Source organism: Lutzomyia longipalpis, chromosome 3 (assembly GCF_024334085.1).
Source record: "Lutzomyia longipalpis isolate SR_M1_2022 chromosome 3, ASM2433408v1".
NCBI lineage: Eukaryota > Metazoa > Arthropoda > Insecta > Diptera > Psychodidae > Lutzomyia > Lutzomyia longipalpis.
In genome coordinates, this window is record NC_074709.1 from 8,734,730 (window position 1) to 8,760,256 (window position 25,527).

The 25,527-nt window shown below is 32.7% G+C and overlaps 1 protein-coding gene across 2 annotated transcripts in view; it reads left to right on the plus strand.

Annotated features, from left to right (window-relative positions):
* Window positions 1-25,527, plus strand: part of LOC129791844 (nuclear hormone receptor FTZ-F1) — an 82,972-nt gene that overhangs the window by 49,586 nt on the left and 7,859 nt on the right. For both annotated transcript variants that reach the window (XM_055830424.1, XM_055830423.1), the window contains exons 3-6: window positions 15,803-16,026; window positions 16,197-16,555; window positions 16,671-16,869; window positions 25,231-25,489. In XM_055830424.1, coding sequence (XP_055686399.1) covers window positions 15,803-16,026; window positions 16,197-16,555; window positions 16,671-16,869; window positions 25,231-25,489 — 1,041 coding nt within the window. The remainder of the gene's footprint in view (window positions 1-15,802; window positions 16,027-16,196; window positions 16,556-16,670; window positions 16,870-25,230; window positions 25,490-25,527) is intronic.

A 25,527-nucleotide genomic window follows, 5' to 3' on the forward strand; every position in this document is an offset into this window, starting at 1 on the left:
TTATGTTTTAAAACATGAAAAAAATCCACACGAGTGAAATTAAGTTTGTTGGAAAAATGTGTGGCAGAAAATAAGAAATAATCAAATGAACAAGCAACGCAACAACACACTGAGTTATGCCAATTACCCAATTCTGAATTAATCACAACACACCAAAAAGTTTAATTAGAAAAAAGTGCACTCACATACACCACACACAATTCTAATAACGTACGATTAACGAAAAAAAAAACAGAAACATTCCACTTGCTGTAGTGGAGTTTATGTTTAATTCACATTTAGATGGAGGTTTTGACCAAATTTTAGTTCTCAAAACTGTTGTAGAAGGAACAATTAAACAAATAAAAAAATAATTCTCAAGATAAGATAAAATAACTTCATGTCCTTGCTCTTCCGATCGTCGCCAGAGGTAGAAAATTTCGTCCAAAAAGAAAATTTCCCTAATAATTTTATTTGAGAAACAAAAGATTTCTGAAAAATACCTTATTTGATTTAAAAAATTGACAAATCAAAATACAAAATTCTATTAAAAAATCTTTTAAATTACATAATTTGTATTTTAGCTTAAGAACCATTAACAAAAATTTAATTAACCATGTAAGACAGCGAGTAAGTTTATTGACAAAAACGTTAAGCTAAAGTACAAAGCGGATTTCTTGCTAATTCTGAATTAATTGGGCGACAAATAAAGTAATCCCAAGAATTGGAAGCTTTCGGGGAGCTTTAAGTTTCAACATAATACAAGAAAAGCATACAAAATTATCAAGGAAGACGTCAAGACGATAAATATTTAGATATTGATTTTTGTTTTAAATGTATATTTGTGGAGAATTTCCAAAATATTTACCCCTTTTAGGTACATAAATATGAATGAGTTGTTAGACGGGAGGAGCTTTTCACTTTACCCATTGAAAGCTCCCCAAAACGGATGTACTATATAAAAGTTTTGCAAGACGTCTTGTACAATTTGAAGCCATTGATTCCCCTTAAATTTCTTCTCTGAATTTTTCCTTCCCTCAACATTATTGGGGGTTAAAGGGGGGAAATTGATGTGGGTTTCTCAAGGTCATTCTAAAGTCTCGCCCCTGCTGTCAAGGTCACGTAGAGTGTAGGATGGTGTGCGTCATGTAAGAAAAAAAGAGAAAAATTTGTCTCTTTCGCTTCATTAATCACCATTTGGCCGGCTTTTTTTCGCATGCATTGAAAATTGTATGTATATTGTGTAATTTATGTATGTATCATTACACATATTGAAGAAATTCCCTTTCATGATCATCGTGCCGCGAAAGAAAGTGAATTTGAGAGAATGTGGAGAGAATGAAAGAAAGAGCAAATGACGGCAGGTTTTGTGCCACTTTCCAGATCACATCAGACACGATGAGTTAAATAATTCTCCGACATTGTATTATTCACCTTTAATTTCATATCTCCGGCCCCCCAGACGAGACGAGACGCAGTGAAAACAAGGGGTCCAATTTTTTTTAATCATTGCCAGTTGGTTTAAATATTATTACACTGGAAAAAAAATTGAGGGGATAGTGTTGAAATTATATAGATTGTACAAAAGATTCCTAAGAGCTTTTTATGTATGTAGATAGCATTTAATAGTTTTAGGGCTTTTTGAATGACTCTCTTCCGAGATTATTTACGGAAGTTTTGAGGCACCTGTAAAATGGGGTTGTAGAATATTAGGACAGACCAACCCCCTTATGCTGGGGCAGTAAGAGGGATTTATTTTTATAAAAAAAAGCAGATATGAACGAAAATTTTCACAAAGTCTTCTCCTATGGCCAAGAAGAATGCTTCCAAAGCTTGAGAGAGGTGAAGAAATATGTATATTTGTATATTATGCTTGCGGAGAGTCGTTTCGAATGTTCCTATATGTGTATCTTTGTTGTTCCTTCCGTCGTTCCGGATGATGTTGTCTCGTTCGAGTGACCCACTTTTGCCACGATAAATTGTTGTGTTGCTTGGTGCCTTTTTTTTTCATGTGAAACACACCTCCCAAGATTGTGTGAGTTTGAAAATTTTCAACTCATGGTAGTTGTGTGGTGGATGGAAGAATAAAATGAAGAGTTGAAAAAGAGCGTGCGCGCCATACGACGACACAACAAAGTTTCTCTCAGTGTTTATTATTTAATTTTGTGTGCTTGTACACACATTTTCGTGCACATAAAGTTCCGATTTTGTAACAGTGTAGTTGTAAGCTTTTTTTTCCTCCAGGGTGCGCTTGGGAGGGGGATGGGAGGGAGCTTTCAAGTGCCGACGTCTAGGAGAAACACCATGTATATGTGGAGTTTTTCAATACAAAATTTCCACCACACGATTGAGACACACAAGCATTTCCGATGAGGAAAATCAACAACATTTATACACGAAAAAAAACAAGCTTTTCGCTTTGGAAAATTTCATATGGATAGATATTATATACATATACTTTAGAAACGCCTCAACCTGATGAGTGTGATTGAAATATTTGGGTTGAATTTTGTACCAAAACTCTGTGAGTCAATAAAAAAAGTACATTGATATGTTTTTTTCTTCGATATTTGTCTACGTGAATATTTTAAAGGCTAAACGACTTGAGATATTGTTGTGAATAATTGTTAAATTGCATTACTTTTCATTGATTCTCATTGTCGTAGCATTGGGTGTAAATTAATATGGAGGACTTTTATGTTAAGCTTAAACTATTTATTAAATGCTAAAAATAAAAATTGACATGAAAAAAAAGTTTTTTTTTGTGAGATTTGAACTCATGGTTTTAACTAAACGAAGAGACCGCCATAATGATTATGCTAATAATTTATCTTTTTTTAAAATATTATTCCTTTATTGATTTTTTTACGGTTTCTTCTGTGATGAGATATTTTTTCTAGAGATTCTATGTTAAAATTTTATTACTTTTTTATTATGATAAGTCACCGTTTATTGCAATAAATTTAAATTGAAACTAATTAATTTCTAAACATAGTTTGTGTAGGTTCAAATCACGTCAATGTACTTTTTATTAAAGAACTTTCTTTACTCCTATTTCTTAATTTTTTTTTAATAACAAATTTTATTGTTAAAGTAGCGTCTTACTGTGTGTGTACAACGTCATATTTCTTGTAACGTTTATGAGTTTCTTTCTCATGCCAAAAAACTTTGGTTGTTTTGCCAACAATCATTTTACAAACTGCTCGATTTTTACTTAAAAAAAAACCCTCGTAGTGTTGAAAGGAAAATCTCACTCAAGTTTTCCAGATGTAGGTAACAAAAAGTGAAGCACAAAATGTCGACCTAAATAGTATTTATTATTTTGATTATAGTATTTTGCTGGAAAAAAAATCTGTACATATTGTAATGTTAAGAGATGTCTGTGGCAATTTTCCTTGAAGGCATTTTAAATTGTATTCTTGAGAGCGTATTGGGTGCTGTTCCATTCTTGGTAAAACTTTGGGTGCAAGAAAAGCAAAAGAATTGAGCGCTTTGGCTTTGATGGAAAATATTATGTACATTTTGTATACAAATTTAACGCGCCCAAGAAGAGTTGGGTTGCTGCAAGAAGAATTTGTAGTGTAGTAGTTCTTTTTTTTTTGGTGTGCGATTGGGAAAGAATTGGATGATGGAGAGGGGAGTGTGACATTATGGTGAATTGCAGAATGTGTTGCAATAAAAATTTCCATCATTCATCTTCGCACGAGAGATGCTAAAAAATGTACATATACGAATGGCAAGAGGGCAAGAAAAAGATCAAGAGACACACGAGTACTTGAATATGAGTATAATACAGGAATGTTGCGGGTACTTTCGGGAGAGGCGTGTTTGAGAGAGAATATTATGTACATGGTACATGTTAGTGAATGAAAGTGAGTGAAAAGGTCAATGAAAAGATTTTTAATGCAAAAATGTACTCATTTATACGTCGCATAATCTTTCGCAGAAAATTTATTCAATGTTTCTCAAATTAAGGGGCGAAATACACCTCCCATCCCTTTGTACAAAACAGTGGGCGGGGGGAGGGGAAATGAAGAGAATAAATGCATTTTTATTTTTACTTTGTCATCCTTTAGATTAAATTTCATCTTCTATTATTATTTATGGGTGAGAAACATCAATATGAATTGGATAATTATCAAAGCACAAGAATAATTCTCTTGTATGACCTACTTTCTCGAAAAAATTTGTGGGTGGGTGATTTAGTATTTTTCTTTTCTTCCATCATCCATAAATTTTAATTATTGAGCGATTTCTCACCATCACACTGACAAATTTTGTGGATGAAAAAGGATTGCGAAGCTCGAGCTCTTTTTAGATTAAATTTTTGCATAATCTCCTTCTGTCTCTTTTCTTTCCAATTTTCTTCCTCTCTACATACTTATGCTTTACGTCTATATTGTGAGGAAAGCTCTAAGTTTATACATAGCAATGATCCAGTGTCGTACATAATTGTGCAAAAAAGGAAATCTTGAAAATCACGAAGAAAACTTTTTTTTAGTGATAAATAATTAGCAGAAAAAATGCTCGGGTTGTGGAGGAAAATTTTATAAATATTCGTAGCTTTTTTTATTTTAGTAAAGGTATATTATATAGTTTACTATTAGTGTTTTTAATATAAAATTCAACTCCCATACAAGCACAGAGAATTTTATATAAAACAACACAATTGAAACGACAAGTTGGCTTGACCCACTTTATACGTATGGGACTCTAAAAAGCACGCATCGTGCAATGCTTTTAACGCTTTTTTTCTTGAGATTTTGTAAATGTGTTTTTATCGGAGAAAAAATTTATCAAATTTTGCAATGATTTGAGATAAAACTCCGTCAAATGCATCCACTAAAGCGGGTTGCTTCTATCAGGGTAATTTGTCATGATTAAAGATGATAAAATATTGAATAAATTTGGCAGAAAGCTTTTATTTATTTCTTAGAGCTTTCTATTGAATATTCTGCAAAGGTATTTTTTTGTTATATTAATTTTGTTGCATAAATATATTTTATAGGGGAGACCGGGGTAAAAATAGTCAATTTGCATAAATCCTTATCTGCAGGATTCCCCAAGGGCAAGAAAATTTCCTCGATAGGTCATTCTTATAGGAAATTTCCTGGCCTACAACTTTGTCTCAGACCACTTTTCTCTATCTCCACGGGAAATATGAGTTTTCGAGCTTTTCCTAAACCCTTCCGCTTCTGACTTTTTTTAAACGCGGCGGGTAAATATAGTCACCAGTAGGCTAAATAAAGTCGGTCGAATTTTCCGACATTTCCAATGATTTTCCACCTGAGAGATTGATAGTAGTTGATAACTAAACTTCTCACCTTTTGATCCGCGACAAGGAATTTCACTTTTATACGCACTAAAACAGAGAATTTTGCGATTTTCTCAAACACGCCATTTTGCAACAAATGAATAGAAAATATGCCAAAAATTTCGATCTCCCATATGATTTACATGGGATGACTAGATCTACCCCAAGGGGTATGTTTTGATTCAAAAAATTGTAGAGAAAAATCATTAAAAGTTATTGAAGAATACACCTTGGCAATGTTTTCTGTAGTAACCCAGCTAGTGAGAAAAATTATCAGATTGGAAAATTGCTGAAGGAAAACTTCGGAAAACGCGTTTTTCTCAATACGCAAAAGTTTGGGAAATGGGCCAAAAATCTATTTTCATTTTTAACTCCTAAAGTACTGATCGGATAACCTCCAAATTACTGTCAAAAATTATAGGTTGGTAAGGCTTTGCACCCTAATTTTTTCCGATTTTTCCGATTTATATTTTGGGAGAAACTGGCATTTGAAAATTCCAAAATGACTATTTTTACCCCGGTCTCCCCTATAGAATTGAAAATGATATAGCGTTTTAAATTACATTGCCACCAATATATGTATATCTATATAACTAACGAACTCTGATGGCTTCCATTCTGCCACCTTTAAATACAATTCTTTGCACCTATTTTTTCAACACTATTATTTTTGGATGTGTGTGCTTGGAAAAGGTAACAACAATAATGTTGAAATTGAAATGTTCAATGTTTGTCCAAAAATTCCTTTCACTTTTTTTTACAACAACAACAAGCAACGGCTTTCCGTATAGGGGCTTGGAAGTTGCCAATATTTTTTTTTTGTTATATTTCTCTCAAATAAATTTTTTCATGTTTTCTTACAAGGAGGAGAAAAGAGGAAAAAGCTCTAAGGATTGAGCTTTTTTCTATTAATTTTTGAGAATTTTCTTCTTGAAAATTCAGTCCTTTTGGGACTCATTTTAAATCCTTCTACAGTTCAGTCGGAATGAGATTGAAAGGGAAATTGAATTGTGTGTACATACATATATGAAGACGATGCGTGAAGATGATTAAGACACGACAATCAATCTCAATTCACACTCACGCACTTGAATTAAAAACACACAACATAGTATTTTAGTAATATATATTGAGGATGACCTAGTTTCTTCTATATGTTGTCCTTGACCTACTCCCAATGCTCGATGTTTCTAAAAGTTAATTTTATTCACACCAGCTTCTCATATAAAGTACCCAAATAGTACTTCTATTTATTCTCTTCTTTTCGCTAACATCTCATGGGTGAAACTGCAAAGGTATAAGTAGGTAGTGCTCTTGTTTCGTCATATTTTCTGTTTTGGCATAATATTTATATTTATATAGGTAAAGTTTTTTTTTCTTTGAACATTTTTGAACACAATGAACAATTGTAAAAATGTTACAAAATTTCAAATTTCTCGCCAAACGACAATATTTAATTCTAATTGAATGCTCTCTGCGCTCAAAAATGCTTACAATTGAAAGCATATAGTAGTACCTAACTATATAGGAGGGAGCTTTTATTCATGTCTCATTATATTTCTTCATAACCTAATGTGAATTTATTTGAAAGCACAAAAAACTGCCTGAAATGAAGATATCGCGTTTACTTACCTACAGTATGTGAGTAAAAATATTAAGGCTCAATTTATCTTTAAAGTTTAAAAGAAAAAATCAAATCTTTCAAGTCTCCTAATGTTAAAAAAAATTGTTGATTGATAATGAAAATATTTAAAATTAAACCCTTAATAAAAACAAATCTTTTTGTCTATTTTTTTTGACCACATACTGTAGTACTTAGATCAAAATATTTCACATGTTTGTGATCTTTTTTGTGTGCACCTCTTTGTAAATTTATTGTTCACAAAGTTTTTAACACCTCTTTTTGTAAAGACAGAAAGACTGAGAGATTGCGATGCTGTGGGGGGTTTCAATTTATCTCCATGGAATAGCAAAAGAGATATATATTATTAAGAGTGCAAAGTATATTGTTTTATACATAGTTAGGATCTTTCTTAATATGAATGTCTCAATTTTGTTGTGTGTATGAGTAATTAATAGCACGTGTCGTTAAAAAGGTAATAGTAAAGAAGAGATGAAGATGATGCGAAAAAGACAAATGACGCTCAACAGAGGAGTGTGAAAGAAGAAAGAAAACTTTTGTGTTGATTGTATTGGTCATTTAAGTTGGTTGTAATGAGCTTTTAGTGTTCAAAATTGATGATATTTCACACGAAGAGATTAATACTTTACATTCACCATAATTACATTGAATAAATTAGTTTTTACGCAAATGGCGCTATTGATTTGGAATTTATTGTAATTATGTATTTGCACATTTTTTTAGCAAGAAATTATTGTGACAGTAGGACGTTAATAAAAATTGCAGAAATAAATTTAGAAGAAGTGATGAAAAAACCCAATTTTAAATTGAATTTTGCAAAATCCGAGCTTTTATCCCACATTTGATATTAATTAGATTTTATTTTACAAGAAAAATCTCTTCTATTTAATCTTCCTCCACACTGAAAGAGAAGACCCAATCTTTTGTCATCAAATTTTAAATACGATGTAGAAGAAAGAGACATGTCGTAAAAGTGAATTGATGTAGAAACCTTAAACATAAAAGTTGTGGTGGGAGAGCTACAAAAAAAAAAACATTAAGAAAATTAGTCAAGAATAATTTCTCAATACGTGATAAATGATTTTTTTCTACATTTATTAGCTGCAATTTTTATTGTTCACGTTGAAATATGCAAGAATTGGACAGAAAAAGCTCAATGTGGAATTGTTAAATGCAAGAGAGATATATAGATATGTATACACATGCATACATACATAATATACTTACCTTATTGGATTTCTCAATTCGCTACCACACTGTTCTTGGTCATGATACCCATATGTTGTGTAGAGTATAAAAAGTTTTCAAGTGTTATTTGAGATTGAGTGAAAAATTGGATAGAGATACAAACAAAATGGGTAAAAAGAGCTTTTTGTATTTTGCACTAATTGAAGGAATAAATTGAATTGAGAAAAGCAATTTTATAATATATTAGTCAGAAACAATAAGCCCAGGGATGTCTTTTTATTTTTCTTGTGCCCCCTTTTTATGCTCGATTACTTATGGGGGTCTCACAGTATGTATCTCCTTTATAAATTGCGATGATTCATCTCCCGACACTTGCATTTCCGCACGGAATAAAATTAAGAGTAACACAGAATACAACATCCTCTGACAACACTCTTTTCTTTGTACATAACACATATATAAGAATTTGAAAGATATATAATTTTGATTTCATTTTATTTTGTATATACGACGATTCTTTCCAAGAGTCGTGATGAATTTAATTCGTTCCTGTATCTATTTATATCTCATTTGTGGTGATTTTCTTCTATAATAATATTATGTACATAGATATGTATGTTTGTGCGAGTATTTGTGGTACCTCTTTTTCGATTTTATTTACAATGGCGTGCTACATGAGTATGGTTGATGACGAAGAAAATGCCCAACAGTATCACGCACATGCTAGAAGGGTTGCTTTTAAATTTTTTACATTATCGAGGTTTTACCTGAAAAACTTTCCAAGTTCTCTAACTTTAAACTATTTGGGATTCTCATAAAAAAGATATCTCATGATATTTATTAATGAAGATTTAAGAAAAAACCAAAGAAACTCTCAATGGGCCTTACTCAGCGACCAAAAAACCCTTGAAATCTTTAAATGTTGTACTGAAATTTCAAGATGTCAAGCGAATTTCAAGGGTTTCTCGGTCGCTGAATAAGGGCCAATATTTCAAAAATATTTTTCAAATAAATCTATTAGTTAACCTGAGCCCCCAATCTCGTGTGAGCAAATTTAATTTGATGCTGTAACATGGAATCGTATATTAGTGTTTGGAGAAGAAGTAGTGGGATTAATAGGTAGAATTTTCTTTAAAAATATAAAACACATTAACTACCAAATAGTAGGGAAAATATGAAAAATTCACGAAAAAATAGTGAATTTGTATGGGAGCTGTATTAAGGTTGGGTGAGAGATGTTCGGGCTAATGAAAAATTAAAACAAAAAGATATCTAATACATTCTTTAAAACATTAAAACTCCTTTTTAATCATTTGACAAATCAAAATTTAATCATGATCGTCCCAGCTGTTTTTCGATGAGTTTATTTGTCACATACAAATTTCCATTAAAGTGTAAGAAAATTAATACAGATCAAACATTCTAAGAAGGTTTTTATTAAAATTTTCAGTAAAACCACAACTTTTGTCCATTAAATAATTTTTTTCTAACATAATCCATAATTGCTTCAGAATCTATTTACTTGAGAGCTTTATGTTTTTGTATTTTTTTATTTTCTTTTTCCTTCCTTCTCCAAATAGGTAAATACACGTATTTTTGTATTTTTATTTGTTTTCTTTTTCGTGGCAATATATACAAAATGTAGGTATAATTGGAAAAGGGGGAGAGAATAGATGTGAAAAAGAATTATTTAAGAGTAAATTGTTTTGTTTATAATCTTGTATACAAACTGTGTTAGAAGCATTAAATATAATTTTTCTTTGTTATACAATTTTCATGAGACGATTTATCTTGAGCGACATATATTGAGTGTTTGTACACCCATGTAAGACATTACATATGCGCCATGAGTGGTAAAGAGAGAAAGAGAAATATAATTCTCATTTGAATGCAGAAGGAGTGAGAATTTTGCAAGAATTTTTCATGTATTTGACTTCTTTTTTTTTATTTCTCTTCAACATATCCATCTAGAGCCATAGATAAATTGCATTCCAGAGTGAGAGTGATGTATGTATGTACATACATATATTGAGTAATATATATTGGCTATATTGACACAGTAAAATTCTTTGTGAAGTCACTGACTTTTCGACTCTGGTGGTGCTATTGACTTTACACTCTGCACGAAATTTAAATAACATTTTATTAAACTCCACGGTGTAGTTGTATATAGTGAAGGTGTTAGGCATACAATATACAACAAAATACGATAAAAAAAAGAGAGGTGGCGAAAGTTCATGAAAGCACCGACAGCATTCCATTGACAGCGAAAGTAAATTTTAGAGGAAATGAAGAATAAAACGCGGAAGAGAAGTGAAAGAAGAAAGAAAGAAAAAAAAAACAGTGAAAAGTGGGTCACTGTCAAGGTTTTCTTCTCACTCTTTCTCTAATAAATTTCACTCTTTCACGTTATGTGTGCGCGCCTTTTTTTTCCTCGTCTTTTGCTCTTTCTCTTTTCACCCATTGCCATGATTCCAATGTTAATAAAATAGTGCTATATATGTGTGTTTGAAATGCTGTGTATATATTGAATTGAAAACCACGATTCAGTATTATTTAATAATGTATCACACACATGATATTGGGTGTAACGGAAAAAGGTACAACACTATACACTGTACGTACATAGAGATAGATGAAATGGCATGCGAGAAAGGTGATATAATAGGAGCTGAATATACGGTTGCTCTTGTACATTTCTTTCGTGTGAAATGAATTCCAATGCCAGTGAGATGATCTCTTTAAACAACATTACGTGATCTATGGGAAAATGGGCGGGTAAAAAAAGGTCAAATTCGTTCATGAATAGTAAGAAATTGATTTTTAAACCTATGCTCCTCGTTTGTATTTCACGCTAGATGACTCTGAAGTATCATTTAGCCCTCTAGTGTGCAAAAAAGTTATGTCTGAAGAAATTAAATTTTTAAGCCTATGCTCCTCGTTTGTATTTCACGCTAGATGACTCTGAAGTATCCTTTAGCCCTCTAGTGTGCAAAAAAGTTATGTGTGAAGAAATTAATTTTTAAGCCTATGCTCCTTGTTTGTATTTCACGCTAGATGACTCTGAAGTATCCTTTAGCCCTCTAGTGTGCAAAAAAGTTATGTGTGAAGAAATTAATTTTTAAGCCTATGCTCCTCGTTTGTATTTAACGCTAGATGACTCTGAAGTATCCTTTAGCCCTCTAGTGTGCAAAAAAGTTATGTGTGAAGAAATTAATTTTTAAGCCTATGCTCCTTGTTTGTATTTCACGCTAGATGACTCTGAAGTTTAGCTCTCTTTAGCCCTCTAGTGTGCAAAAAAAAGTAATGTCTGAAAGCTCTGAAAATTAAAATATTTCCAATGCAGTTCAAGTTGGATGAAGGAATTCTGATGATTTCTAGCATCACAGAAGAGTCCTTCTCACTGATTGTTGAACTTGAAATTTCCTCTTTGCTGGACAGGAGATAAACCATACTGTAATACAAGAGGATGATTCAGATTCACTTTTGATTCAATTCACCGTGTATGTTGGGGCTTTTGTTGTCATTATATAATTCACTCTGTTTGGGGGAGTTGTGCAGAGAAGAAAATGTAGGTATTTTGCCGACCCAGTGAACAACAAACATTTTCTTTCTCTTCTGCATGGGTTTATATACCAACAAACAATTGAAGTGGAGTAAAATGCACCAGACAGAGGAGAATTGCACGCGACTTTTTCGATGCTCTTTTGTATGAATTTCGAACTATATAACGATTGCAATGGCACTGACAGAGAGAAAGACATGGCGAAGAGTGAAATAAAGTTGTGTAAAAGTCAAGTTAATACTAACATTGATCATCAAATTGCAACAATTTATGGAATGGGGATTTATAAGGGGAGAGGGGAGATGTTTCGTTTTATATATTTTTTTTTATAGACAGTGTAAAACTATTTTAGCAAAATATTTTTTTTAAAGAATTTTACTCAAGGATTGAGAGCTACAAAAAATGTATCACATGAAGAAGGAGATCAAGAGCAAAAAAAGAAAAAGAAAAACTCTTGAAAATTCAATATGATTCGTGGAGGTCTTGTTTGATTTTGACTTTTAGTGACACAGTTCTAGGAAGATGATGATGTACGTTACGTACATAAAAAGGGGGCCAAACAATTGATACACAAACTTGAGACACTTTTTTTGCCACCCAACGTGTGTGTTGGGAAATTAGCATTTTGACCATGCCACTCAATGTCAAGCAAAGAAGAAAAATTTTAACTTTTAAATTTCGTGCATAATTTCCCACTGTGGAATTTTTCTTCCAAATTCACGCCTCTTTTTTTTTCGAGCAATTGATTTTAAGTGAATTTTTTTTACACATAAAGCAACGAACTGTGTCATCGTAATTTAAAATTAAGGGGATCGTTTAAAGCTCCTTTTATGTGCGAATTTTTTTTGAGGTGCAAAAGAAAACTATTTTGTATTATACAAAGTTAAAGAAAATCTCAGTGATATATTTTAAGTGGGAAATTGCAAGGAATCTCAATTAGTACGTCCAACGTGGTAATTATAGCGTACAAAAGATAACAGTTTGTAAGGAATTATAACACATAGCGAGATTATCTATATACAAAACTATAAGGTGGTTTAAGAACTCTAAAGAATCACGCGATTGTTGCACAGGCCGCTATTTTTGTTCTTTTCCATTGCAGTTGTGCTAAATTTCAACAGAAATTTGTGTTCCACAAGAGTTAAATTGAGAATTCTCTTTCTTAAAAAATATAGAGTTTATTAGAAATTAAAGACAACCTATTTTAGCGCGATGATTTTTTCCAGCGACGTTTTGCTTTTCAGCGAATTTATTAATTTCTTACATTTTAACAATTTAATAGTACTCCACAGAACAATACAGCCATTGGCAGTATGGATTTAAATTATAATTTGTTGTTTTAATGTGTGCAGTAGAATATTTCATAATTTTTCCATTAGAAAGATTAAATTGATCTCTCTCGTTCGTCGATATTATTGCCCCAAAGTGAAGTTTACAGAGTGTGCAGAAAATGACAAACAGCATCAATTTGCATGCGCGAATACTTTGTATATTACATACATACATGTGAAAGAATTACAGATAAATATATAAACTTTATACATGAATGATGATCAATTGAAATAATTTTTCTTCCATTTAGAGGCACCAACATATTGTACAAAATCTCCGTGCAATACTTCTACTCAATGTATATTTTGTGTTCCCTCTGTGAGAGATTTTTTTTCACGTTGAGTTGTCTTGAAAAATTTAAGGTGTTGTCCACTTCTTAAAAAGGGATTGATGCAATATTTTTTCGCGTGTTTCTCTTTCTGAATGTCCCAACAATTTCCTATGTACGTACAGTGTATGTGATCCATGTTGTCCACCAACGCGCTACTTTAGTGCTCGCGCTGAGCTTTCGTAAACGCCACCGTCTCCCATTGTAATTGGCTCTCCGTATGAATGGAGCTAAAGATAAATTATAGAATGTGACTAAATTGAGTTCAAACTCATATTACAAACTTTATTATTTCACTCGTTTTTTTTTTGCTACTTTGGCGTATACTGGGTTGGTCTTTTTATTTTATTTTCTTCGTCTCTATATGACCTTTTTTTCTTAATGCTTTTTGGTAGCACTGTGAGAGAGATAAGATATAAATTTACGGAGAAGGTGAAAATATTGTTTTAAAAATTTATGAAATTCTCTTAATTGTCGGCATCAATTTTGCTCTGACCATCGAAATTTGCAATGAAAAAATAAACATTTTGATTGGCAGTTGATAGGTGAAGTCAGGTAATAAATTTAGGCTAAAAATCTTGAAGAAAAAATCATGTTAAAAAGCTCTTTAAATTTAGACACACAGAGTTAAGAGAGAATTGGCAATAGAAGAATATTGCAGGGGCACCATTGAGAATTTTGCAATAATTGTGTGTTGGATTGGAAGTCATACACGTTTCTTTTTTTCTCTTCTTCTTCTTTACCATCAACCAATTCATCTTCTCTCAATTTGGAGTACCAACAGTGCGTCGTTTTTTGTGTGTCTTCTCTATAGGCACATTAGGTTGCCTCTGTTGGTGGTGGCTTCTCTCTTGGTGCCACTGATGATGTGATTGTGATATTTTATATTGCAAAAGATGTGTTACAAATCCCCCCCGAAAAAAAAAATAGTGGCAGTAAGTGAGAAAGAAGTTGAGAAAGAGGCCTTAAGAGACATGAAAATGTGATTAACATTGTGATGAGACGAAAATGGGGTATATTGAAGGCAAAAATGAGGAGGAAGGAAGATGAAAAAAAAAGTTCATTAAGTCTCTTTTGAGATTTTTTTTCGTGCGTAAGCGTGGGATTTTTATGGAGAAACTAATTGAAGTTACATTGCTCACATTGCATTACTTAATTTAAAAGGATATTCGTTAGATATCTTTTACCTAGGGGTGTTTATCTGAATAAGAATCTTCGAATTATTCGTCGAGATTTGCATTATTCGTCAATTTTCGGATTATTTGTTAAAAAGATTCGGATTATTCGTAAACAGGGGGATGCCCAACCCCGAGAAATCAGTACTTTTCGTGAGGCAGCAGGTTCTTCCGATCAAAAGAAGAGATCAGTTTGCACAATTCCACTTGCAATCGAAAGTACATTTAATTAGCTTTCGATTGATCCCTATCTCATTATCGAAATAACATTATTAATATAAAAAAAGTTAAAGTGTTTCTCGGGAATCGGTCGAGTTTGATCGAGATTCGAGAATTCCTCATACATTTTGATCAACAAAAAGTGACTTTTCTTCACAGAAAAAGAGGTTATACCATCCCCTTGTTCGTAAAGAAGTTTAAGACTATTTTTCATTGAACTATTCGTTAAGATTTGAACTATTCGTAAAAATTCTGATTTTTCTTCAAGGAGATTCAGACTATTCGTTAAAATTATGATTTTTCTTCAAGAAGATTCGAAGTCTTTGGGTGAAATTCACTAGTCAGATAGATTTAAGATTCTTTAAGTTCTCTTAAGAATACTTTAAATTTTCACAAGTTTTCTTAAGATTTTTTAAGAAAAAACTTAGGATTCCTTAGGAAAAAATTAGGATTCTTAAGTTTTCTTAAGCGAAAGTAAAGATTTCTTAAGCAAAATGCATATTTTTTGATGATTTTTACAAAGCCTGATTGAAGAAGTTCTAAGTTAGGTACACTTAAGAAAACTTAAATATCTTAATTTTTCTCAGGAAGTTTTTAGTTTTTTCTTAAGGAATCTTGAGAAATCTTAAGAAAACTTAAGACATTCTCAATAAAACTTAAAGAATCTTAAGAAAACTTAAGACTTTCTTAAGAAATATTAAGTCTGTCTGACTAGGGAATTTCACCCTTTGTCAAAAATCTGATTATTCGTCAAGATTCGAACGATTTGCTAAAATATTCCAAATATTCGCCAGAATAATACCCATTGTATTTTACCTTTCCTACTTTTACAAATTTTTTAATTAAAATTCAAAATAATAAGAAGTAGGTACCTAATAATTTTATAAAATTTCTAATAAAAAATTGACTGCAATAGATTTTTTTAAAAAAATTGAGACAATTTGCGAAAGATATTTTTTGATGATTTTTTCTTGTTAATTTAAAGAAAAAAAAAGAGAAATTTTTGGATTAATGTCTTTATGTTTTGTTGTTGCTGTTGTGTTTCATATGACATGTATAGCTGTTCGTGCGGATAGAATGCGTGGTGGTCGAAATAAATTTGGACCAATGTACAAGAGGGATCGTGCAAGAAAGTTGCAAATATTGCGACAACGGCAGCTCGCCCTGCAAGCTCTGCGCGGCCAAATGGGTGCCTCGGATGGCTCACAATCTCAACTGTCTCCCACTGGTTACCAGCAGCCGTACACTAATATGCACATAAAGCAGGAGATCCAAATTCCACAGGTGAAGTTCTAATTTTTTGTGCAAGAAAACTAATCTAAAAAAAATCCCTTTTGAATTAATTGGCAGAAAAAAGGTCAAAAAGTCAAAATGCAAAAAGTTTTAACTTTCCCACGCACCCCACATGTGTAAGCAAAAGGTTAATACATTCTGATATTCTCTATGTGTGGCAGGTATCATCGTTGACGTCCTCTCCGGACTCCTCACCAAGTCCCATTGCCATTGCGCTTGGGCAGGTAAATACAGGGGGTACGACGGTAATGTCAATCGGCGGTAGTGTCGGCAGTGGCGGTGCGGGCGGGGGAGGTGGCGGCGGAGGCGGAGGCGGCGGTGGCGGTGGTAGCAATGGCCCGACGAATCCATCGACAACAGCAATAGCCACGATACAAAATACAATGACGGACTCAAAGCTGTGGTATGCCAATTCAACGACAGCATCGCCGCATTCGCTGAGTCCCAAAGCCTTTAGTTTCGACGCCAATACCAATCCCACAAGTACAGCAGATTCCGGGAGTTTTGTGGAGACGCTCAGGTAAGGTCTTTGCCCATAAAACGACGATTATTTTGCTTCTTTCTTCATTAAGAATTTTATTTTTAAACATGTTTTTTTACCCCTGAAAATATGTTTTATTATTTTCGTGTTTCAGGGTATCACCGATGATTCGTGAATTTGTACAATCAGTCGATGATCGTGAGTGGCAGACGCAGCTATTTTCCCTCCTGCAGAGTCAATCGTACAATCAGTGTGAAGTGGACCTCTTTGAGTTAATGTGCAAAGTGCTAGATCAGAATTTATTTTCTCAGGTGGATTGGGCAAGAAACACCATTTTCTTCAAAGATCTCAAGGTGAGTTGACAAGATTTTTTTTCTTTCATTTCTTCTCTAATTCCCTCAATGAGCTTTCAGTCCTGAAGCTTCCCAGTTTTTTGTACTTTGCCATAAAAAATTATGTGCAAAACTTCCTCCGAAGGTCGTTGATTTTGTAAAATCAATTTGCAATTACCTACAATGAAAAAAAAAAGTGAAATCTCAGAGAGAGGGGAATTAAAAATTTGAAAAACCGGCAAAAATATTTGATTATTCATCTCTTTTTTACCTCAAATACATAAAAGCTCCTCAATGAATGATAGAGAAGGAGAGAAAGATGTGTGTTATGTTGTGTGATTGAATGGTGCCTATAAGTTTATGTTGTGAAGTGCAGTGCGGAAATCCACGTGAAGCAATAAACTTGGTACAATTTGAAAATTGTTAATTCTCTCACATCACAAGTGTGGAAGAGGAAGCACAAATCCACAAAGTATATTTGTTGGAATGAGATGTACAATATGAGGAGAACTTTTATGAGCAGAGAGTGAGAGGGCTTTCGTGGTGGGGTCAGGGGGAATTTTCATGCTCTCCGCTCACATTTTGGGAGATTTCTTTGGTGGGCAAAAAAAATCTTTTGGGGGGAATTTTTTTTGCAGCAAAAGAATATCGTATGAAGAGGGAGCTTTGGGTGTGGATGGGATATATTTTGCATGAAATGTATATTAAGCTTTTTGGATAAAAGGATGGTGGGCAGGAAAGCCAAATGGGGGGAGGAGGAGAGCGGCGAGAGCGAGAGAATAAATGGAAGGAGGAAAACTTTATGGGCAGATTGCTTTGGCTGAATTACTCTCGCTCACGATGACCTACTTGTCAATTTGAGCTGAACGAAATCGTAATATGTATATACATACACTACAAAAGCACACTGAGAGAGTCAAAGAGAGGCAGAGAGAGAGAGAATAAACACCACACGTATAATTCTCTCAAAGCTCTCACAAAGTGTGTGGAAAATGCGGATAAAAAGCTTCAAACACAACTGATGCAATGCTTAGGCGAAAATTTTACATTTTGTGATATTAAAGTGAGATGATGCGAAGAAAAACTTTTGGGTGTTATTTGTAGATGTTATGATGATGAAAATTTGTTCTCAATTTTCTGTTTAATTTATTGGACAATGCACTGAAAGAGATGCTCAATGAAAATGTAGAGAGTAAATGTGTCGCTTTGCTTGTTTTCTTGTGCGAATTTTGCAAATATTGTGTGTCCCAAAATTAAGTAATGCGTGGAAGGAATTAAATATCTTGCATCACTTTTCGTTGAACAAAAAAAAAGGAATTAAAATGAAATATTTCTTAAGCAGAGAATTCTTTTTTTTCTGTATAAGAAATAAAATCAATCAATTGAGTTCAATCGATTTTTTCTTGGGACTAGATGGAGGCGCCGGGTGGTTTACAAATTAATTTAACGATAAAAAGATGCGGCAGCCAAAAATAAAACCGTGGGAAGTAGGAAGAATCAATGCAAGTCGCGTTAACGGGGAAGCATCACACTATGTTTGTACACATAACACTAAAGGAAAAATTACAAAACAATACACATAATAATTTTGCCAGTATGTAGATGAAAATTCGCAATAAATAAATGAAAATGTCATGCGAAAAATCATCTCACGGCTTTTCATTTTTTTTTTTTTTTAATAATGTGAGAACGTGATCTCGAAGGAATCTCACAAAAATGTCTTGATAGCTCTACATTGAGAGAGAGAATCATCCGGAAAGTGAATTTAGTTTTTCAATAAATATATATATCACGGTGATACCTACACTATGCATATATAGTACGTGGTGTGAGATATTTGTGTTGTCTCCACCGCGGAACAACTGCTTTTATACTTGTATATTTTCATGCAATTTTATTAAACAACAATCACGATTCGATTGACATATTGGCGCTGACCTGATTTTTCGTTTTGTATATTTCAAAATCCATTTACCATTTATGAATTGGATTTTTTTTCTTCACTCCTCATCTCTCTTTTATTTGTTCTCTCACTCTCTCACTCTTTCTGCACTCTTTCACACTCCTTCGTCAACCCTGTCAACTCGTGTGATTTCCACGGTATGGTGGTGAATTATTAGGCACCTCTATACCTTCAATATTGGCTAAAAATCCCGTTAAAATGGTCACAAAGTTGGTAAATTTCAGAAAATGGATATTGATGAAAAGAAATAAATGATGGGGGTAGATTCTGATATAAATCTTTTGTTTTCTTATTTACGATTCGTTACTTATAAGGTTTTTGGTATTCTGGGAAAAATATTAAAGGATTTTGACATTTTTTTGTATATTCAATTCAATCTTTCCAATTTTCTTTAAAGATTTTTCGGAGTGTGATCTGGAATATCAAATTCATTGCTTTTCTTTTATAGAAGAACAATAGAACGTTTTAATAGCACTATCTGACAAAATTTTGTAACATCTTTTAAATTTTTACAAAAGAAAAGAAAAGATTATTGTCAGAATCGACTCCATGAATTAAATTAAATTAAAAATAAATTAATAGAACTTATGGCTGCATAATTATGATTTATTTTAAATCTTTCAGTAAAGGCAAAAGAAATCAGACTATTGCGACTTTGAAAAAGTTCTAAAATTTCATTTTTTTTCCGAATTGATAGAGTAAAGTGTCCTGAGAATAAATTGTAAAGCAAACAATTCTTTTTAAAGAAGTTTTAGCACGTTTCTCAATTATAGTGAGAAATACAAGGGGTGATTATCTGACGAGTTTTTTGGTTATTATGGCGAATATTTGCGAAGATCTGAATACTTTAAATCACCATAAATATTCCTTAATAAAAGCTAAATAACATGAAATCGAATTAAACTATAGTCCTTTAGGCTTGAATTTACTAATTTTTAGGCTTTATTTTTTTAAATTCTTTTAAAGCTTTAATTAAATATTTTTTAAAGCTTTTTGAGATTGAAGACTGCTTTTTTAGGATTGTAAACCAAATAATACTTTTAGGTTTGAATTTAGCACTTTTTAAGTTGAATTTACTACTTTTCAGCCTGAATTTAATACTTTTAGGATGTAATTTTAGTCCTTTTTTAGACTTGAATAAAAACTTTTTTAAGGGTTTTTCTTAGATTGTGGACTCTGTTTTTTTAGGCTTGAAATTACCAAGTTCTGAGTTAAACTCACTACTTTTCGCCTTGAATTTACTAAACTTTTTCACCTTTCTACGCATGAGTTTAATATTTTTTAAGAGGTTTTATTCTTCAATCTTTGACTTTTTAGGACTGACAAAGAAATATTTTTATGCTTGAATTCATTTTTTTATTAAGATTAAATTTACCACGTTTCGAGTTAAATTTACTACTCAGCTTGAATTTTGTCCTTTTGAGGCTTGAATAAATATTTTTCGGGCTTCAACTTCTCAATCTGAGCCATTTTGAGACTAAAAACCAATATTTTCAATTCTTTGGCAAATCATCCGAATATTTTATCAATAATCGCGAATATTTCCGAAGATTCGAATATTTTCATTCAGATAAACACCCCTTGGAAAAATAAAATATTTAAGGCTTTTTCCAATGGTCTTGTTTAATTTTACTTCATTTTCCCCTCATTTGGATATATTTGAAACTCTTGTCCGTTGAGGAACAAGGTAGAGCACAGTAAAAAAATATATTTGAAAGTTCCTTCCAGGTGTGAAGAATTTATTAACAAATTAGCAGCAAGAAATGAAATTAAAAAATACATATATTGCGGATTGTATTGTGAAAAATTGTGTTGTAGTATTTTCTATGATCGAAAAGCAAATTGCTGTAACAGAAAAAATTAAATTGTTTTTTTTTTAAAGGGTGGTGGGGAAAAAGAACTCGAATGTTTCTCTATTTCCGGTCATTTGAAATTTTAAAAAAAAATCCCTAAGTAGGTTTATTAATTTTCTAGTTTAAAATAAAGGAAGATCTTTTATGCAATTTCCCAAGAAGCATTAATTAATTATTTTGTGAGATCTTATTGTTTAATACGTTAAAGGTGAAGAAGAAGTCTTGTGAAATTCAGGGCCCCAAAAGCACAACGGGGCCCTTTCATTGTCTGCAAAAGTGTGAAGGTTAATTTTTGAAAAAAAAAAAGTTTTTTTAAACCTTTGTTTGGAAAATGGAGATGAAAATTAATTGCATAACCTCTTTTGGGAAACAATTTGCCACGGAAGGGCCAATTTTGGGTGCGCACGAAGAGGGGATTTTTTCAAGTACAAACTATTGCGACAATCTTTTTTTTCTCGCTCCCTCTCTCTTGAAATATTTTTATAACAATGAGGTGATGGTAAAAAAAAAACAGAATTACAAAGTTAAAGCTTTTTGGGAAGAAATAAGTTTTTGAATTATTTATGTTGGAATTTATGTTGATTTTAAGGCTAAAAATCAAAGGGTTTGTAAAAGTCCATCTGATGTAGCTTTAATTAAAAAATTCCTCCCCATTAATTAAATGCAATTAAGTTAAACATAAATTAAGCAAATAATTTTTATTATGAATTTCCATTTAGAATGGATTGGGCGTGTGGCTGTGTGTGAGTGAAAAATTAGTACATCGGAAATATTTCGACGGTGTTTTTGCGCAAGATTGATAGATGTTGGGGAGCTTTGGAATTTTATGGTGGTGCTATTACAAAATTTTTAATTTTTTTTTTGAGAGTTTGCCGCCATACATAAATATATCCAGTGGAGACGCCTAGTCCCCTCCCGTCCAAATAAGTTTCCCATGAAATCTCCATTCTTGGAAGTTCTTTGCTGTACGTATTATTAAATTCTAACCACAGAGTGACCATCATGAAGTGTCTCTCTCTCTGTGTGGAAATTGGGAGTTGAGAAAATTTCCACATTAACCCAATTGTGGGGAATTAATTGGCGTATACGAAAAAAATGGAATTGAGAGAAGAGTTGGTTGATTTAATGCGAGAGAGCTTTGTCGATGGGAAAAAATATATCAAAGTTTAATAAGTTAATACATGTGGATGCTGGAGGAAAAAGAATAAGAAGAAAAAAAAAGAGTTTCAAACAGAGATTTTTCTCTTAAAAAGTTTCCTGATTAATTCTGACATTGACACAGTTTCGTCACAAGGCATTTTTTGATCGTGTTTTATTTTTTGTCTTGTGGGCCCAACGTGTGTGTGTGCTTTACTGTCTTTGAGGTAGGAAGGTAGTATAGGTGTATTAATATACCTAAAGAAGGGAAAGGGAAGGGGGGAACCCTAAATGAGTTAATATCTCACGCCTGGTATGATGAAGAAGAAAAAAAAACATTGTCAGAAAAATTATCGGGTGTGAGTTGAAATAACATTTTTTTCTTCTCTTCTGTTTGACCTACTTTATTGACATGCTCCTCGTGCTATATGGGCCCATAATTATCACATGCCAAGATGTTGACATTCAAAGACCCTGCTGCTTGTAAAGCTCTAGGGCCCAGCTTAAAGTTTTTGAGTTTTATTTGTTTTAAAATTGCAACCTTTCAAAATGGTTTTGTAAATGTAATTCCAAATAAAAGCGAAATGTCGCTGCGGGGAGCTAAAAGGGCGCGTTTTCTTATAGTTAAACTACTCTCAGAAAAAAAAAAATTGATAAAGGATCTCTCCTATTTTTAATTCTATAATTAAATCCAATTAAATTCTACAAGGATTCAAAAAGAAAAGTCAATAGAGATCTTTTTTTTTCTTCTTAAAATAAAGCAACGATAAGCCGGGAACTATTGAAAAAATAAACGGAAAAAGCTCAATTTAAGCTCCGACACAGAAAGCTTGTTCCTTCTAATTGAGAATTTGCAGAACCCTTAATTTGAATTCAAATAACAAATTTTATCCTAAGAAGAATTTCGTTTAAAAAGAATTTTTTCATCATATACTGAGCTTTCGTGGCCGGGGTGTTTATGTGTGCTTTTGACGTCAATTCCGATCGAACGCCCACAACGCAGACTTTTCCAGGGAAGAAAAATGCCTCATGGCTGTATCTGTATGTTGTGTATGCGTTTGTGTGTGTTAAGGGTGGTTTCTTTTAGGGGGTGAGCCTCACAATGTAATACAAGGGAGAGCACCAATTATAAAGAGAGCTCTCTACATTTCAAATTTATCAAATTTTAGTCAAAAAGAGAGAGAATTCCTTCCCAAGGAACAAAAAAAAGTGGAATAGTTTCTGGAGAGAGAATGAATGAGAGCATGAATAAAGTGGGTTAGTGGGTCAATGTGTTGAGTGTTATGGGAGAAAAGGGACGACGAAGGATCTAAAGGGGAGAATTTTCTCATTATTTTCATTGAGAGGAAGATGGGTGTAGTACAGGGATGTCTCCAATATATAGTATGTATGTGAAATTTCCTCCAAAGCAATTTCCTCCAGAGCTTGAAGATATTTTCCCAGAGTGATTGGGAATTTCTTTTTCATGAGTATTTCCCTCAATTTTCACATATTTTCCTCATTCCCCCGAAAAGCTCTATACAGCACATATTAGTGAGAGAGAAATGATGTGCGAGAGAGCGGGAAAATCAATTTCCTAACCGTGACCTAGTTAAGGAATGTTTTGGATTTGTATGCGGTACTGGGTGTGCTTTTTTCGGTCAATATGGGCATACACGAGGGGATGAATGTTTAAAAAGCTTTAGGAACTTTTTGGGAGCTTTTATTTGTTCCTATATTCGTTCTTGACTATGAGGTTTGAAGATGCTTGACGTGGGAGGGGAGTTTATTAATGAAAAAAAAAAGACTTTTTTTCGTTTGGGCTTCATGCAGGGGGCAGAGTTGGGCGATTTGTTTACATTTTTTTACATTTTACATGCTTTTTTCTTTACATTTTAATTTTAAATAAATATTGTAAAGAAAAATAATGAAAGCAAAATATTTCTTTAACTAAAAAAAATTTAATTATTTTGTAAAATTATGTAAAAAGAGACAAAAAATCTTGATCAGAGACAAAATTGTAAAGTAAATTTATATGCACGCACACCTTCGCGAAAGTTGATTTTATTAACATTATTCAAAAGTTATAAAAACTGCAGATAAAATTAATTTGTTAAAGGTTTGTAAATTTTCATACTTTTACCGGAAAGTTCATTTCTAGTTTTGTAAAAATTGTTTTCAGCTCCATTATTAAGGAGAAAATTTGTTGATATTGAACTCATTTCCTTTCTTCAATCCATTCTTTCCTTATGAAAAAATTCTTCAACTAACATTTTACCTTAAAAATGTGAGTTTTCTCCATGAAAAATATATAAGTGTCCATTTCAAATAAATGCGGAATCACCTAATGGTAATTTGAGCTTTAACTCAAAACTATGTTAAAGAAACCTTTTATAATTAGGCGCATAATGTGAGAAAAGGTTTTTTTTTAATCGAAAAAAGACAAATATCAATTTTAAAATCATTTAGTGGGCTTTAAGAACATCAATAGAACGAAATCCAGAATATTTCATCGGTTTCTTTACAAAAAGGAAATTTCTACATATGTAATAATATTGACCTAAGTTTCTTTTTTTTTTAAATATTTCAACGGGTTACATTTAAAAGATCGTTTCCCACCTAAGTTTCTGACCAATCAGTAATTTTGCGTATTAGGAAATTAAAAACCTTTTAATAAAATTGACAAACTCTTTACAAATTAATTTTTCCGTTAATGTAAAACAACTTTTTGATTTAAAGACTTTTAGTTAATTACTTAAATTAATTTTGACAAAGAAAAATCAAACTTTAGGATTTTTCCGATCATTTCTCCTTTAAATCTTGGTTTTACATGAAATTTTACAAGAAATTGCCCAACTCTGGCTGGGGGTTAGTTTAGGCGGAGGAAATTTGTAGACTCTTTATTCGATCTTTGTCAGAGAGAAATTTTCTTTTTCAACGAGATGTAAAAAAATAAAACTTAAAGTGTTTCTAAGGCTTTCGGCTCCCTCTGGAGCTTTCCTCAATGTCTATGGGAAGAGATTTTCTTTATTAATATATTGAGAAAATTCCTTTATCTGTCTCTCTACTCCACGTTTGATCAAAAAGAAGTTAAAAATCCCGTTATTTAGTACTGAAATTTCAAGATTTCAAGCGAATTTCAAGGGTTTCTTGGTGGTTGAATAAGGCTCATTATTTAAGATTAAGAAAATTTGCAAATGAATAAACTTTCAAAAAAAAACGAAAGAAGTCTCTCCCAAAAAGCATTACTCCAATTGAGGTCGTCAACTTTATTAAACGCCTCAATATCCAATATTAATCAAGGGGATGCACAATAGGCCCACATGGGCCGCAGTGCACAGGAGATGAAAGTCTCCGGACCCCATTTAACGTAACGTAACGTAACGTAGAAAATTTTCCAAAGGAAAATATTGAGAAAACTTAAAAAAAAATGTTTTTTGCGTATTAAAGGTGGATGATCAAATGAAGCTGCTGCAGCATTCATGGTCAGACATGCTAGTGTTGGATCATTTACACCAGAGAATACACAATGCATTGCCGGATGAGACGACGCTCCACAATGGGCAGAAATTCGATCTGCTCGGACTGGGGCTGCTGGGGGTGCCACAGCTTGCGGATCACTTTAATGAGCTGCAGAATAAGCTGCAAGAGCTGAAATTCGATGTTGGTGATTACATTTGCATGAAGTTCCTGCTTCTCCTCAATCCAGGTGAGATCTTTTGGTAAAGCAGATTGTTCCAATTTCAC